At 40.2% G+C, this 14,835-nt stretch overlaps 1 protein-coding gene across 1 annotated transcript in view; it reads right to left on the bottom strand.

Annotated features, from left to right (window-relative positions):
* YEATS4 (YEATS domain containing 4) overlaps window positions 1-14,360 on the bottom strand; it is a 30,318-nt gene extending 15,958 nt beyond the window's left edge. Inside the window, exons 1-4 of the mRNA XM_090275647.1 lie at window positions 14,062-14,360; window positions 9,427-9,546; window positions 5,964-6,030; window positions 5,766-5,860 (exon numbers count right to left, since the gene is read on the bottom strand). Coding sequence (XP_090131773.1) covers window positions 5,766-5,860; window positions 5,964-6,030; window positions 9,427-9,546; window positions 14,062-14,112 — 333 coding nt within the window. The 5' untranslated portion in view covers window positions 14,113-14,360. The remainder of the gene's footprint in view (window positions 1-5,765; window positions 5,861-5,963; window positions 6,031-9,426; window positions 9,547-14,061) is intronic.
* Window positions 14,361-14,835: the final 475 nt, after the last annotated feature.

Genomic DNA, 14,835 nt, shown 5'->3' with positions numbered 1-14,835 from the left:
TGTCTCAACTACAATTTTCTGTGGCAAATCGCTCAGACTCTCTGTATTTTCTTTTTTAAGATTTTATTTATTTTTAGAGAGAGAGAGAAAGAGAGAGAGAGAGAAACTTCAATGTGTGGTTGTCTCTAGCATGCCCCCAGCTGGGGACTTGGCCTGCAACCCAGGCATGTGCCCTGACTGGGAATAGAACCAGCAACCCTTCGGTTCACAGGCTGGTGGTCAATCCATTGAGCCACACCAGCCAGGGCTAAACTCTCTGTACTTTTATTTTCCTATTAGGTATCCATCCACATCTAAACATGAATTTTTTTAAATAAGAGAAAATATATTTATAAACTCATAGAGGTAGAAGAAATGAGTTTCAGGGGAAAAAAAGGGGGGGGGGCTCAGAAAACAAGTTATAGAAGCAAAAGAAGGGCCCTTGGAGCTTTGACAAGAGGCAGGCAAGGAAAACATACCAGAGGGAAGTGGGTGGGAAAAGGCACAGGCATGGTCTGTAGAGAGCCACCTAAACATGAATGTTTCGAAAAAGGTAAGTAAGGATCTGTTACAAAGCATTTCTAGAATGACTACATATAAAAATATGTAAGATACAGCTATGGAAATGAAATTGGGAAATCACTAAGACAAATTCTTTTACTAACACAAATGAAATTAGAGTATGTGAATATTAAAGTTTACGAATTTACTATGGAAAAAAAAGATTTGATATTTTCAAATGCTCAGGGAGGGCAAGATACTTTCTTTCATGATCTGTAAGATTATTACGTAAGAAGCAAAAAGTCAATGATAATACACTTTGGCAAGAGCAACATGATTTCAAAATACTTAAAAATAGGTGTAGTAAGATATCAAAAGAAAAGTTTTGCAGTACAGTGTGTGATTACTTAAGCTGGCAACCCTGGCTGGTGTGGTTCAGTGGCTTGGCGCCACCTGTGAACCAGAGGGTCACCAGTTCAATTCCCAGTCAGGACACATGCTTGGGCTGTGGGCCAGGTCCCCAGTTAGAGGCATGCGAGAGGCAACTGGTCGATGTCTCTCTCACACATTAATGCTTCTCTCCCTTTCTCCCTCTTTTCCCCTCTCTCTAAAAATAAATTTTAAAAAAATCTTTAAAAAAACAAAAAAACAAAAACCCAGCTTGCAAAACATCAGAATTCGTGTTGAAGTTGGAGAAACCAATTCAGAGGTCTGAAGGAATTTTCCAAAACTTAGTGAAAATCATTATAAGGAGCATGCAAAATCAGAGGCCATATTTCAAGCAGATAATTTGACAAATTCATGGAACAGACAGAAGCAGATGAGGCTACATGATGGATACCCTGTAACAGGAAAATCTACAACCTGTAAACATAAGGAAGAGAACTGCATCACAGGTGGGAGCCAGCAGTCCCAGCATAGCCCCAGAGAGGTTCCAAGCTCAAACCTGGCAGGTGTAGAAATCAAGAATGTTGTGGGGGGCTGGGCCCATTAATCTTCCTTTCTTCTCCCTTCACTCATAAGCAAGAGAGCATATCATCCAGAGGAACCCAGAATTTTTCATCCAAACAATCAAGTATGAAGTAAAAATAAAGATATTTTCAGATAGTAATGGCTCTGAAAGTTTATTTCTCAGGCATCCTTTCTGAAGAAATTCCCCTAGCAAAATAAAAAAAGAAACTTGAAAAGATGAAGAAAAAGGATCATATGTCATCATTAGGAGTTGACAGGCACTATCTAAAATCAAAAAATTCAAACTTAGGGATTTAACTCTATGAGATGCATGGGAATAATTTCTAGAGAAGTAGAAAACAGTAACCATGGCTTTCCTGGGGAAAGGGTCAGATATGGAGAAAAACGAAGACGTTGTGGGTTGAATTGTGCCCCCCCAAAAGATATGTTGATTTCTAACTCTCAGTTCCTATGGATGTCACCTTACCTGGAAATAGGATCATTGCAGATGTAATCAAATTGAGATGAGGTCCTTAGGGTGTGCCCTGATCCAATATGACTAGTGTCCTCATAAGAGAAGATACAGAGAAAGGCCACATGACAATGAAGGTGGAGAACGAAATTATGCTGCCACAAGCAAAGGATGCCTGGGGCTACCATGAACTAGAGGCAAGAAAGGATCCTCCCCTAGAAGCTTTGGAGAAAACACATCTAACACCTTGATTTTGAACTTGTAGCTTCCAGAACTGTGAGAATAAATTTTTGTTGTCTAGCCACTCAGTTTGTGGTACTTTGTTAAGGCAGTCCTAGGAAACTAATACAGAAGACTTGTACTTTCCATTTTTAAAGACTTTTTAAAAAACCATGTGCATGTTTGCCCTGGCTGGTGTGGTTCAGTTCGTTGGAGCTAAAAGTTGCAGGTTTAATACCTGGTTAGGGAACATGCCTAGGTTGCAGGTCAGGTCCCTTGTCAGGGCACATTTGGGAGGCAATGGGGAGGCAACAGATCTAAGTTTATCTCACACCAATATTTCTCTATCTCCTTCCCTCTGTCTGGCATCAATGGGTACACCATTGGGTGAGGATTTAAGAAAAAAAAAGTATATGTTTGACTTTTATAATTTAAGAAAAATTTAAAACTATATCATAAAACTGTCCTCCCCTAAATTTATTAAGACAACCAGAGGCACCCATGCAGATATAGGCAATGAAAGATTTCAAGACAGATGCCTCTAATTTTGAGCTGTGCTGGCCGATTCTTAAGAGCAATGAAAATGCCTATAGTTGCTACAGAGATATTGTAACAGAGTGATCAGGTCAGATCCCAGGAGAAGGCAGCAAGGGTGCAGAAAACCCCAAGGCAGAATTGAAGATTGAAGGTCTCCCTGCAAAGGAAGGGGCTGCCAGGGGCGGGGGTGTGTGTGGGGGGGGGGAGTGGGGGTACAGGAATATTGCCCAAGGCAACTATAAACAAAAGCAACAAGCCCTGCCAGCAACCCAGCAGCTCAAGACTCAGCACAAGGTAGCTTGTACAGAGCATGCACGGTTCAAGACTTCTGCCCTCTGTGCAAAGTGGTGGCCAAAAGAGAGGCAAAGGCAAACACGGCAAATATTAGCCCACATGGTTAAAAAGCCAGCATGCTGCATCATGCAGGGATTTCTGGGTTGAGTTTTTAAAATGGAATGCACCAAGACATGAAGACATGCACTCTTTCCCCTCCCCTGGCTAGCCTGGTTGGCTACAAAAGGAGCCTGAGTTCCTGAGACTAGCAAGTTCCCCAGAGACTGTGTGGCTGGACTCCAAGCCCCTGCACCCCTCCCACACAGAAAGTGGCAGCACTAGCTGAACTGCGACTGGGAACCTGCCAAGCTGTCCGGGTAATCCTGTAGCAGTTCTCTGCATTTCATAAAGAATGAAACTTTCAGGAATGGGAAAAGGAAGTTCAGGCACATTCTTGAACCGGCAGAGGGTGGCAGGGCTGTTTGTCTGAGTATTTAAAGGGAGTGGGGCCCTGAGGCAGAAAACTACCACCATTCTAAAACTATATACCCTGTAAATAAACGACCCCTTTCCTTTTCACCAAACTCCTATCTCCAGAGTTATGCCTCTAGGCAACGAGCAACAGAACCTCACTGACTGCTCTGGACCAGCATGAGGCTGTCCAGTAACAATATTTCTAGGCATAAAACCCCAATTTTAGCATTTTACTTTTAGAAATAACCATTCCTTTTACAATGGCTTGACCTATAATATGTTACTGGATAACAGAAGTAAATCACAAGCTATCCATGTCTTTTCTTTTATAGTTTAAATAGACCTCTACATGACTTATTTTCTGCCAATTATTGAAAGTGTAATGGTTTCATTTTACTGAAAGAATACTACAGCAGTTTTGGGGAAATAAAAGTCAGGCCTATGTGTACATGGAAACCTATTTAATAAATTAATCACTGCAAAAGTGCAAAAGATCACATTACCTTACCTTTCCAAGAGTGGACTTTGAGAGCTAGCTCATAATGAAATTACATCTATAAAGACTTATTTCAGAAATGTACTTCCCAATTAAGATAGGAGGGGGCGACAAATGAGGAGACAGACAGGTAAGGCCATACACTCTCAAAATAAAAATCAATCCAAAGCAATCCTACGAAGTTAAAAAGAGCTTCTGCTCCTGTAACATTACCCTCTCTCTCAATATCTGCTCAATTCTGTGTTCTATTCTCCCTTATAGACTATTTTCATTAAGGATTCATCTTTGTATCAAAATATATGAACAATACCTGGCAAATAAATATTTAATAATTTCTTGCCAAATAAAATATAAAGGTGTGAGTATTCTAGAAAGACCACAACAATGTTAGGAGATCTGGAAACTTTTATCACATGAAAAATATTTAAATGAGCTACAGATGTTTTATTCAGGAAAAATAAAACTAATGTATAAATAGTTATCAATAAAAAACTCAAGGAAGCTTAAAACAAAGTAGAGCTTTCTTAAAACTAGAACTACCCCAAACCTGAACAGGGTGTTTCACTTAATGAGAGAAGTCAATATTCTCCATACTGAAGTTGGCAAATCCAAAGGAAATTCTTATTTAAGAGATGGCCTAAAGGAATTCCTACCTAGTTAGAGAATGGCCTACGTCAATGGGTTCTACATCTTACTGTGCATCAAAAACACCTGGGGTGCTGACCCCTCTCCAAACCCACTCAATCAGACTCTCCAAGAGATGGGACCTATTAGTTTGAATTTTCAAAAAACACCTTGATACTTCTGATGCTGTCAGTTAGAAACTAATTCTCTGAACCTCTGGCTCAGGTGATATTCAAGTCCTTTAAAAGCACATACAGTTTTAAAAATGTAATCTGATAATTAAACTGTAAATGGTGCTAAAGGAATGAGTTTGAATCTATCAAGATGAAAATTAATGGTGATGACTGTTAAAGACCAGAAGCAAGTTAAACACCAGCCACAAAAATGAAAAATCAGAGAGCCGTAACTGACTCATGACTCTATGGGTTAAAAATAAAACAAGCTTAGTGGTTTTAGTCAAAAGAAAGTGTAATGGAAAGTGTGGAGTCCAAATGCAAATACTTGGGTTCAAAACTAGCCCTGCCACAACTGTTTTTGAGCCTGTGACTTCATCTCTGAGCCTTACTATTCTCATATCTAAAATGAAGGTATCACCAACCTCACAAAGTTGCTGAGTTAAAGCTTTGAGGAACTTTTTACATTATCAAGCAACACTATGACAAGAAGAGATCAAAAGATGAAAAAGTCGGTGGTTATGAATAAAGACTCATGAATACAATATAAAGCAAAGCTGTTAGTACTGATGGCAGCTTGGAAAAGCAAAAAGATTGTTTCTAAGGGCTTTTAACTTTAAAAAACTAGATATTCCCATTTCAGATAGCATATGTCCTCAATCTGTTTATTACTAATAACTAAATGCTACTAATAAATTAAACATTTTTGCTGTAATTATATAATTTTCATGGTTCATTTCCAATAAATGTCCACATTGTATTCCTTATTTCTATATTGAACAATACAAATTTGGGCAGACACATCACTTAAAAATGGAAAATCTTAACTCATGGCAATATACACCATACTATAAGCATCTTAACTCATGGCAAGATACATCATACTATAAGCATTTTATATATGCTTATATAAGCATTTTACATACGCTTATAGAAGCATTTTATATAAGCGTATATAAAGTATATCTGAATTAAAATATCAACATAATGAACTCTTCATTAAGTATTGTTACATTTTCAATTACTAAAAATCTATTTTATATTTACAAAGATTACCATTACTCACAGGTCTTTCATTAGGATCAATGAAAAATATTTTGATGATTATTTCAAATTCACCCCATCCTGTTTCAGTAATTTCATATGGAGGCTTAGTAACAACTGAAAAAGAGAAAGAATGAAACAATTATAAATGTAAATTACTGAGGTAGTTTCCTAGATCTTTTTAAATTTGTGTACTATAAATGAAAAAACTATACTGTACCTCTTAAAGGATTGCCATAGCTTTCATGTAATTTAAATTGAATTTTCTTCACATATGCTGACATATCCTAAAATACAGAGGAATTAGTTCCGCCATCTACATATAAAAACTAGGAGGGAAATACACTGAGCATATGTTTCTAATTTTATAAAATACACTTCTCCTCAAATATTATGGAATCTAATTTTCTAAAAAACATGAATTATACCTGGGAGGGTTTTATTTTAAACAAGGAAGCCTGTGCTGAATTCTTCCATAATTCATAATATACAGGCATTATATATTCAATTCACTTGTTTTGCAAATCATTTTTATATATTTATCTATAGATAATACTCTAAGTCAATTGTGATTTTTCCATAAAAACAACAGTACACTACCAATATTTTTAATAAAAATAACCATATAAACCAAATCAAATTTAAGAACTAAGCAACTTCAAAGAACAAAATTATATTATGTAAGGATAAGGTCAATTAAACTCAGAAACCTAAAATTACGATAGAAAACTTCTTTTCTTAATTTTATCTTGAAGCACAGAAACATATTCCTAAGCTCTGACACATAAAAGGGATTCTCCTAGCAAACATGGTTGTTTCAAAAATACAAGGTATAGTAAAAAAATGTATCCACACTTTAATAGCTGGTAACTTGAATTTTTTGTTGTTTTAGATTTAACCGTTGAGAAATAATAGCTGAAACCAGATTAAGTTCTGAATATAGAAAGTTTATTTTGAAGTGCTATTGGAAGTATGAAAATGCAGAAGTGCAAAGTCAGGACTGATGGTGTGGTGCAGCTAATCCGCACGTGGATTAATCGGCCCTTTCTTTCTTGCAGGTACTGGTGCCACTTCCTTGAATTTACTGCAGGAATCAGCCATGCCACATATTAACAAAGATTTTCATGATGAGGACTTTTATTTCCAACAAGATGGAGCACCTCCACATTACCATCGTGATGTAAGGGCCTGTCTTAATGAGAACCTGCCAAATGGATAGATCAGGAGAAGAGGTCCTGTAGATTACCCTGTGCATTCACCAGACCTCACGCCACTAGATTTTTTCCTTTGCGGGCTTCTCAAGAATAATGTTTATGCTAAAAAACCTGAAACCACTGATAAATTACAAGTAGCCATTGAAAGAGAATGTGCCCAAATACCAAATGGGATGATTCTTGATGTTTGTGATTCCGGTGTTTCGTGTTGCCAGCAATGTCTAGACAAGAAAGGTCATCAGTTTTAAAAACTGGCGCTAAGTTTAAAAAAGTACATTTATGAAGATGGAGGCGTAGAGAGACACGCTGCATCTCCTTCCACAATTAAGAAGGAATACAACTACCTCAAAACTAGAAACAACCAAAAGTTCCAGAAAATCAAACTGCGTGGAAGTCTAGCAAACAAAGATATAAAGAAGAAAAACTCATCCAGACAGGTAGGAGAGGTGAAACCGGGGTGGAGAGGACACGGTGTGGTGGCTGGGGGAAGTGGGGTACTGGGCAGAGGGGAGCAAAGGGGAAAATAATTGTAACTATTGTAACAACATAATCAATAAAATATACTTAAAAAATTAAAAAATAAAAAAGTACATTTATGTAGTTTATTGTGAACATTGAAAGGGAACTGTATGCTAATATAGACTTTATAATCATTAAAATTGTAGATACAATTTTTTACGATACCTTGTCCTTCATTATAGAAAAACAGAAAAATGCAAAACAGAATAAGCCACACTTAATAGTAATGTTTACTAATCTTTTTATTTGCCTTCAGAAAATTTTTTGTGTTTATTATCTACATATATACTTTTTAATTTTATTTACTTTTTTACATATATATTTTTAAATTGCAAACACTGTAATGATATACTAATATCGGCTTTCACTATTTAGCATATTGTGAACATTTTTTTGAAGCAGATTTTCTTAAGTATCTTTGAAGACTCTTTTGGAAATACTTTCATTTATTTTTTTCTACAAACATGAGTGACTACCAATGTTGAGTACCAGATGCCATATAACTAATAACGAGTCTTGCCCTCAGGAACACCCTGTGGATTCGGGGGCAGACAAGAAAATCAGCATTTCAGTGTAATCTGTGTTATAAGGGCATGAGGTCCAAGACTGTAGGGGGTACCTAACATTAAGTCTTTACAGACCAAGAAAGCAGTTCTAAAGAAAATACATTTGAATTCAGACTAAGGGAACAGTAAGAATAGAGTAGGTGAGAAGGAATAAATGAAGGGGTGTAAGGGTTGCTCCTTTGGGAAATTCAGAGTAGTTTAGCATTGGTAGAATGTAGGGTATAAGGGAATGATGAGGCAAACACAAATCAGGTATAATGCTGCAGAGATAGGGTAAGGAAAGACCATGGCATACCTCCTAAAATAAGATAGGCTTTTTTTCCTTTTTTTGTTGACACTATTGCAGATGTCCCTATTTCCGCTGACTTTGCGCCCCTCCTCCCAGCCTCTGCTCCCGCTTCCCTCAGGCCATGACCACACTTGTCTGTGTCCATGTGTTACACATATATGTTCTTTGGCTAATCCCTTCCAACTTCTTTCACCCAGTCCCCATAAGAGAATTTTAACTTTATGAGGACAATAGGTAGTCATTGACAGTTTTCTTGAGATATTCACATACCACATAATTCACCCATTTAATATGTACCATTCAGTGTTTTTTAGTATATTCACAGAGTTGTACACCATCACCATAATCAATTTCAGAACATTTTAAATCACACAATATGTGGCCTGTGTCTGGCCTCTTTCTCTTACATTAATGTTTTAAATTTCTACATGTAGTCATAGCATGTTTCAATTCTTTATTTCTTTTTATTGACTAATAGTAGTTCATTGTATGGATATACCACATTTAATTTACTCATTAATCAGCTGAGAGACTTTTGAGTTGTTTCCATTCTTTGGCTATTATGGATAATGATGCTATGAACATTCATATAGAAGTTTTTGTGTGAACTTTGAAAGGTTCAAATAGAGGAACTGTTTATTCATTCAATACATATCTGTTGAATACCTACCATGTACTGGCTGCATTCCAGGCATTAGAGATTCAGTAACAAAACTGTTAGGTTATATAGCAGATTTTTCTTTCATCTTCTCTGATAGTCTTATTACCAAATTACCACTTAAAAATTAACTACTATTCCTGAAATACCTGAGTAAACACTAGGCTAACTTAAGGCATGGTGATTGGATGGTATGCTGTATTTATAGTATAAAACTGTTGTTAGTGTAAATTTCAACTGGAAAACATTTTTGGAAAATTGATTTCTACTGAACAATTACATGAAGATGACAGCTCTCACTTTATTTTCAACTTTTTGGTGGTAAAATTTCTAAAAAAGACCAATTTTATAATCAGAAAGTCACTACACAATGTTACAATTTATCTTCAAGCCAAGCAAACTGTAGCATCAAAAAAGTATAAGAAAAAACTGCATACCTCATTTCTATATGGCTTCACATATACTGTCCACTGATGCGTATGCCCGTCCTCTTCTCTTTTCTTTCCAAAATATCGAGCAACATTGCCATAAACTATTGGTTTAACGATAGTAACTCCCTAAAAGAAAAATAATTTAAACGCCAATTAATATTGTATCATTACCCAAATTAACAGAATAAGAGTTCTGAAAGCTTGTTTTAAGAAACGGCAAGCATGGGACTTCCGGCCAAGTTGGAGGCACAGACAGACATGCTGCATCTCCCTCCACAACTAAGAAGGAATACAACTACCTCAAAACTAGAGACAACCACAAGTTCCAGAAAATCAAACTACATGGAAGTCCAGCAAACAAAGATATAAAGAAGAAATACTCATCCAGACAGTTAGGAGGGGTGGAGCAGGGGCAGAGAGGACTCGGTGTGGTGGTGACATCAGCGGCAACAGCAGCAGGCCAGCGAAAAGCAGTTACACATTTTAAAATGTCAGGAGGGACAACTGGGTAGTGTTTCCAGCCCCTCACCAAACCCCACAGCTCACAGTCCCAGCACTGGAGAAAATCAAGCCTCATTGCTTTTGACTGTGCAAACCAGTGGGGGTTGGGATGGAGGCAGAAACTGCCAGTCTATCAGCAGAGTCCACTTGTTTAAAGGGCCCCCAACGGACCTAGAGCATCCGCAGACCCACCCACTCTGGGAACAACGGCCAGGGCAGCAGCTAGAGGGGCACCAGTCCGGTGTGGAAGTGGGAGAAGTGCCTGGAAAAGGGGTGAGTGCTGGACAAGCAGCATTGTTCCTTCTCAGACCCCTCCCCCACATACAGCGCCACAACATGGTGAAACAGGTTGCCTGTTACTGACAAATACCTAAGGCTCCACCCCTTACAACGCAGTAGGAGCAACAATTCTCCCTGGGACACGGGAGCAAACAAACACAGGAGACTTCTGGCCAAGATGGAGGCCTAGACTGACATGCTCCGTTTCCCTCCACAACTAAGAAGGAATACAACTACCACAAAACCAGAAATAACCAGAAGTTCCAGAAAATAAATGGAAGTTCAACATACGAAGTTATAAAGAAGTGGTGCTCATCCGGACAGGTAGGAGGGGTGAAGCCGGGGAGAAGAGTTCAAGCTGTGCTGTCTGGGGCAGCAGCAGCAACGGAGGGAGGACAGCGGTAAGCACAGACACCCGTATTTAAGGGGAGGCAAGAAGCACCTGGGGAGCACCCCTGGCTGCAGACCAGACTCATCAGTTTGCGATTCCAAAGCTGGGGAAGGCAGACCTCCATTGCCTTGGACTGTGAGGCCAAGGGGGGTGGTGACGGAGGAGGAGGAGGCTCCCGGTCTCTCAGTGGAGAGTGAACGGCAGGAAACCATCTTGGACCCCCACCTCCACAGAAAACGCCACAGCGTGGTGAGATGGGTCGCCTGGCTGTGATAAGTGCACAGGGCTCTGCCCCCTATAGCATAGTAGGTGTGACAGCCCTGCCCAGGAAGCAAAGGTAAACACAAAACGGTCAGGATGGCACAGATCATGATAGAGATGCCGGTGACGCAGCTGACCAGACAGCAAATATCTAATCTAATGAAGCAGCAGATAGGAAATCTTTCTGAGGCTTAGTTTAGAGCTTTGCTTATAAAAATGCTTACAGACCTAACAGCACATCTTAACCAAGACAGGGAAGGAATGACAGCTAGTCCTGCTGAAATGAACAAAAACACATATGAAATTAGTGGTGAGGGAAAGAAAACCAGGGATCAAATCAACAAATCGGGACATAGGGAAGGAACAGTCAACCAGTGCAGAAAGAGGAAACGAGAAGTGAGGAAAATGAGGAGAGGCTCAGAAACTTATCAGACAGCTATAAGTGGGCCAACATCCAAATCAAAGGGCTACCAGAAAGTGAAGAAGAAGAACTAGAAATTGAAAAATTATGTGAAAAGATAATGAAGGAAGGAAATAGATTTACAGGTCCAGGAAGCACAGAGAGTTCCAAATAAACTGGACCGAGGGAGAACCACACCAAGATACATTATAAGCAAAATGTCAAAAATTAAGGATAATGAGAGAATCTTAAAAGCAGCAAGAGAGAAGAGAATTACATACAAAGGGGTCCCAATAAGACTGTCAGCTGATTTCTCAAAAGAAACTCTGCAGGCAAGAAGGGACTGGCAAGAAATATTCAAAGGAATGAAAAGCAAAAACCTACAACCACAATTACTCTATCCAATGAAGCTGTCATTCAGAATAGAAAGGCAAAGAAAGTGCTTCCAGGACAAAGTAAAACTGAAGGAGTTCATCAGATCCAAACCACTATTATATGAAATGTTAAAGGGACTTGTTTAGGAGAAGGAGGATCAAAACTATGAACATTAAAATGAAAACTGTATCACAACAATCAACAACAGAAGCTAGGGAATTGAAACAAAGACAGACTAAGTAGGCAATGAGAGTGGGAAAAGAATTATAGGTATGGGGAACATTTTGGGGGAAGGTCAATGGGGAGGGGAAAGTGGGGAAAAGGAGGGAGATGGTACAGGAATTAAGAAGCATAGTAGGAGGGAGTGGAGTAGACAGGAAGATGTTGAGAAGAACTATATGCACAACCAATGGGCATGGACTAAAGGGGGGACAACTTGAGGGAGGGGGGTCACTGGGTGGAGGGGAACAAAGGGAAAAGAAATTGGGACAATTGTAATAGCATAAACAATAAAGCATATTAAAAAATATTTTTTAAAAAATGTATCTGAAGGTCAAAGAGCAAGATACACCACATGTGATAAGTGCTGTGCCAATGTAATCAATAATCTATAAGAAATGAGGGAAAGCAGTGAATAAATGGAAAAACTTTTAATTGCAGCTGAATAATTATAAGTCCTATACCTATTGGTCTAAAGGCAGTGCAGAAGAAGGCCAATAGTCCGTATGAAAACTTAAATAATCACAATAAGTGCTACTGAAACTTCCATGGCAACCACAAGGGTCCTGTTCAAAACCTTCCAATGAGTGACTCCATGGAGCAGGGGCTTGGTGAGTGGGTGACAGATCCTGGTGCTGCTACAGTGTTGTAGACACTTGTGGAGTTTCTCAATGATAAAAAGGGGGCTCATCTATCAACAGACTTTTTACCTGGATAAAATTTATCTAAATTGGAAAAAGATGCCTACAAGACCACATAAGTATCAGCAAGGAGGAGAAATTTAAGACCCTAATTTTAAAGCTTTACATGACTAACACCCGTTTCTTGGTGAAAAAGCGTTTGAGGACCACAGACCTAATCTCCTCAAGTCACTTAGGACTTAAACTTACAAACTTTTAGAACCTAACATGATTACAAGTAGAGAAAGTTCTGTAAGTTCTCCAAAACCTGTTTTAACCCTTTGGTAGAACTTTCCTATCAGTCCAAAACTCTGGCAAAATGTGTATCTTCATGAATTTGACCTGGCATCTTTTTCTCCTTACATTAAAATTCAGCTTTTGAAATCTCTGAAGAACTCTCACTTTATGGGATATCAAAGCACTGTGTATGACAGTTGTAAACACAGTATATAGTCAAAATTATGAGAAAAAAGTGACAGATAAGGACTCTTTACAAATCTATGTTAACTTGATCAGTGCAAGAGTAGGTAATTTCTTTTTAAAGAAAATTTTCCTTTCTAGAATAAATAAAAACCGTAAGGGGTAAAAATGGGTGTTATATTGAGAGTTGGTTGGTCCTGTTTAAAAATTAATGTGCCAGGAGATGTAAGAAAGTGGGAGGAAAATATGTCACCATGTCAAACATGATGCTAGCCTCTATGATAACTTCAATTAAAAACAGAAGAAGCTGCCCTGGCTGGTGTGACTCAGTGGACTGAGCGCTAGCCTGTGAACCAAAGGGTCACTGGATCAATTCCCAGGCAGGGCACATACCTGGGTTGTGGGCCAGGTCCCAAGTTGGGGGAGAGTGAGAAGCAACCACACATTGATGTTTCTCTCCCTCTCTAAAAATAAATAAATAAAATCTTTAAAAACAAAAGAATCTAATATTCTGTTCCCCAGGGCTAGGCAATGTTCTTTGCATGCCTTGAGTAATATTTTGGCTGTAGCTTTGGAAACATCATGAACTTATGCAAGTTTTCTGACCGTTCTACTCCCCCCTCCACCCACAGTCCTTCAGTTACCGCACCTGTAAACACCGGGGATATGTAGTACGCCTTTGAAAAGCTGCTGTAGGGACTGACTCAAGGCAGGTAAAGCTTTTGGCCATTGTGCTTGGCACACGGGAACAGCTTACCAAATATTTGCTACTGTTCTTATCCTCACAATCAGATGGGTGGCATCCCCGGCTTATAGGCGGTGACCTGAGCGGCCAGCACCAAGCTTAATATCCCAGCCCTCAAAGTGGCTTGTTTCCTGGGCAGCAATGCCCGGCGTTCCCCCCAGCCACCACCACGTTTGTTTTTTGGCGGGGATGGGAGGGAGGAAGTGACGCAGTGAAGCTGGGGCCCAATGACTCGCTCTCCGCCTAGAAACCACGGTTCAAACCTGGGGCGAGGAGGTGCAAGAGGGAAACACGCTGCCCCTCCCCACACCCCGCAGGGAGGGGCCAGGGCGAGAGAAAGCCACTTAGGAGGCGCGGGCCGGGCACTGACCTTCACTCTCCCGCCGGAGTCAGGCCCAAATTCGGCCATTCTCTTGAACATATTGTCCTACGGAAGAAGCCGCGGCCGCCACCGCCAGGGAAAGAGACTGAGGCCGGCGGAGTCGCCGCTCCCCTCAGGGGCCCCGCTTCTCCTGCGCGGGCCCAGGCGGTGGGTTTCTGGGTGAGGGAGGGCGAGCCACTGGCACTCGCAGAGAGGAGGAACCGCCACGTACTCGCCGGCCGTGCTGTAGCAGAAGCCCATTCAGCTTGCGCGAGCGAGAGCGGAACGCGAGAGGCGCTGCAGACGTCGTGCGCAGGCGCGACGAGCACCGTGCGCACGCGCGGAGCCGCTGCTGGCGGCCGGGCGGGCCATTTGTCGGCAGGGGCCGCGGGAACGCGGGAGTCTCCGGTTCGCCGGTACCAGCAACACCGCCACCACCCGGACCCCACAACCCCCGAACCCCTTCAAAAGGAAGGGAATAATAAATGATTCAAGAAAGTTTTCCAGTTAAGGATATTAATTGCCAAACTGAAAGATCCTACCAAGTACCCAGAGTAAAGATGAAGACAGACCCACGTGAGAGCACACCATTGTGAACTTTCAGAAATTGGAGATAAAGATCCCACGTGCCTCCAGGTTATAAAGACTCCAAACTCAGAATGGCTCCACATTATTCACTAGCAGCATTGGAATCTAGGGATCAATGGAGTTACCTAGATTCAGTTGCTTACGTGGCTCCATTGCAATGGACCACCTTCAAAATTCTTGGAGGAAAAGTAATTA

Source organism: Furipterus horrens, unplaced genomic scaffold (assembly GCF_987537825.1).
Source record: "Furipterus horrens unplaced genomic scaffold, mFurHor1.1.pri manual_scaffold_4, whole genome shotgun sequence".
NCBI classification, from domain to species: Eukaryota; Metazoa; Chordata; class Mammalia; order Chiroptera; family Furipteridae; genus Furipterus; species Furipterus horrens.
This window is presented reverse-complemented; position numbering and strand designations above follow the sequence as displayed.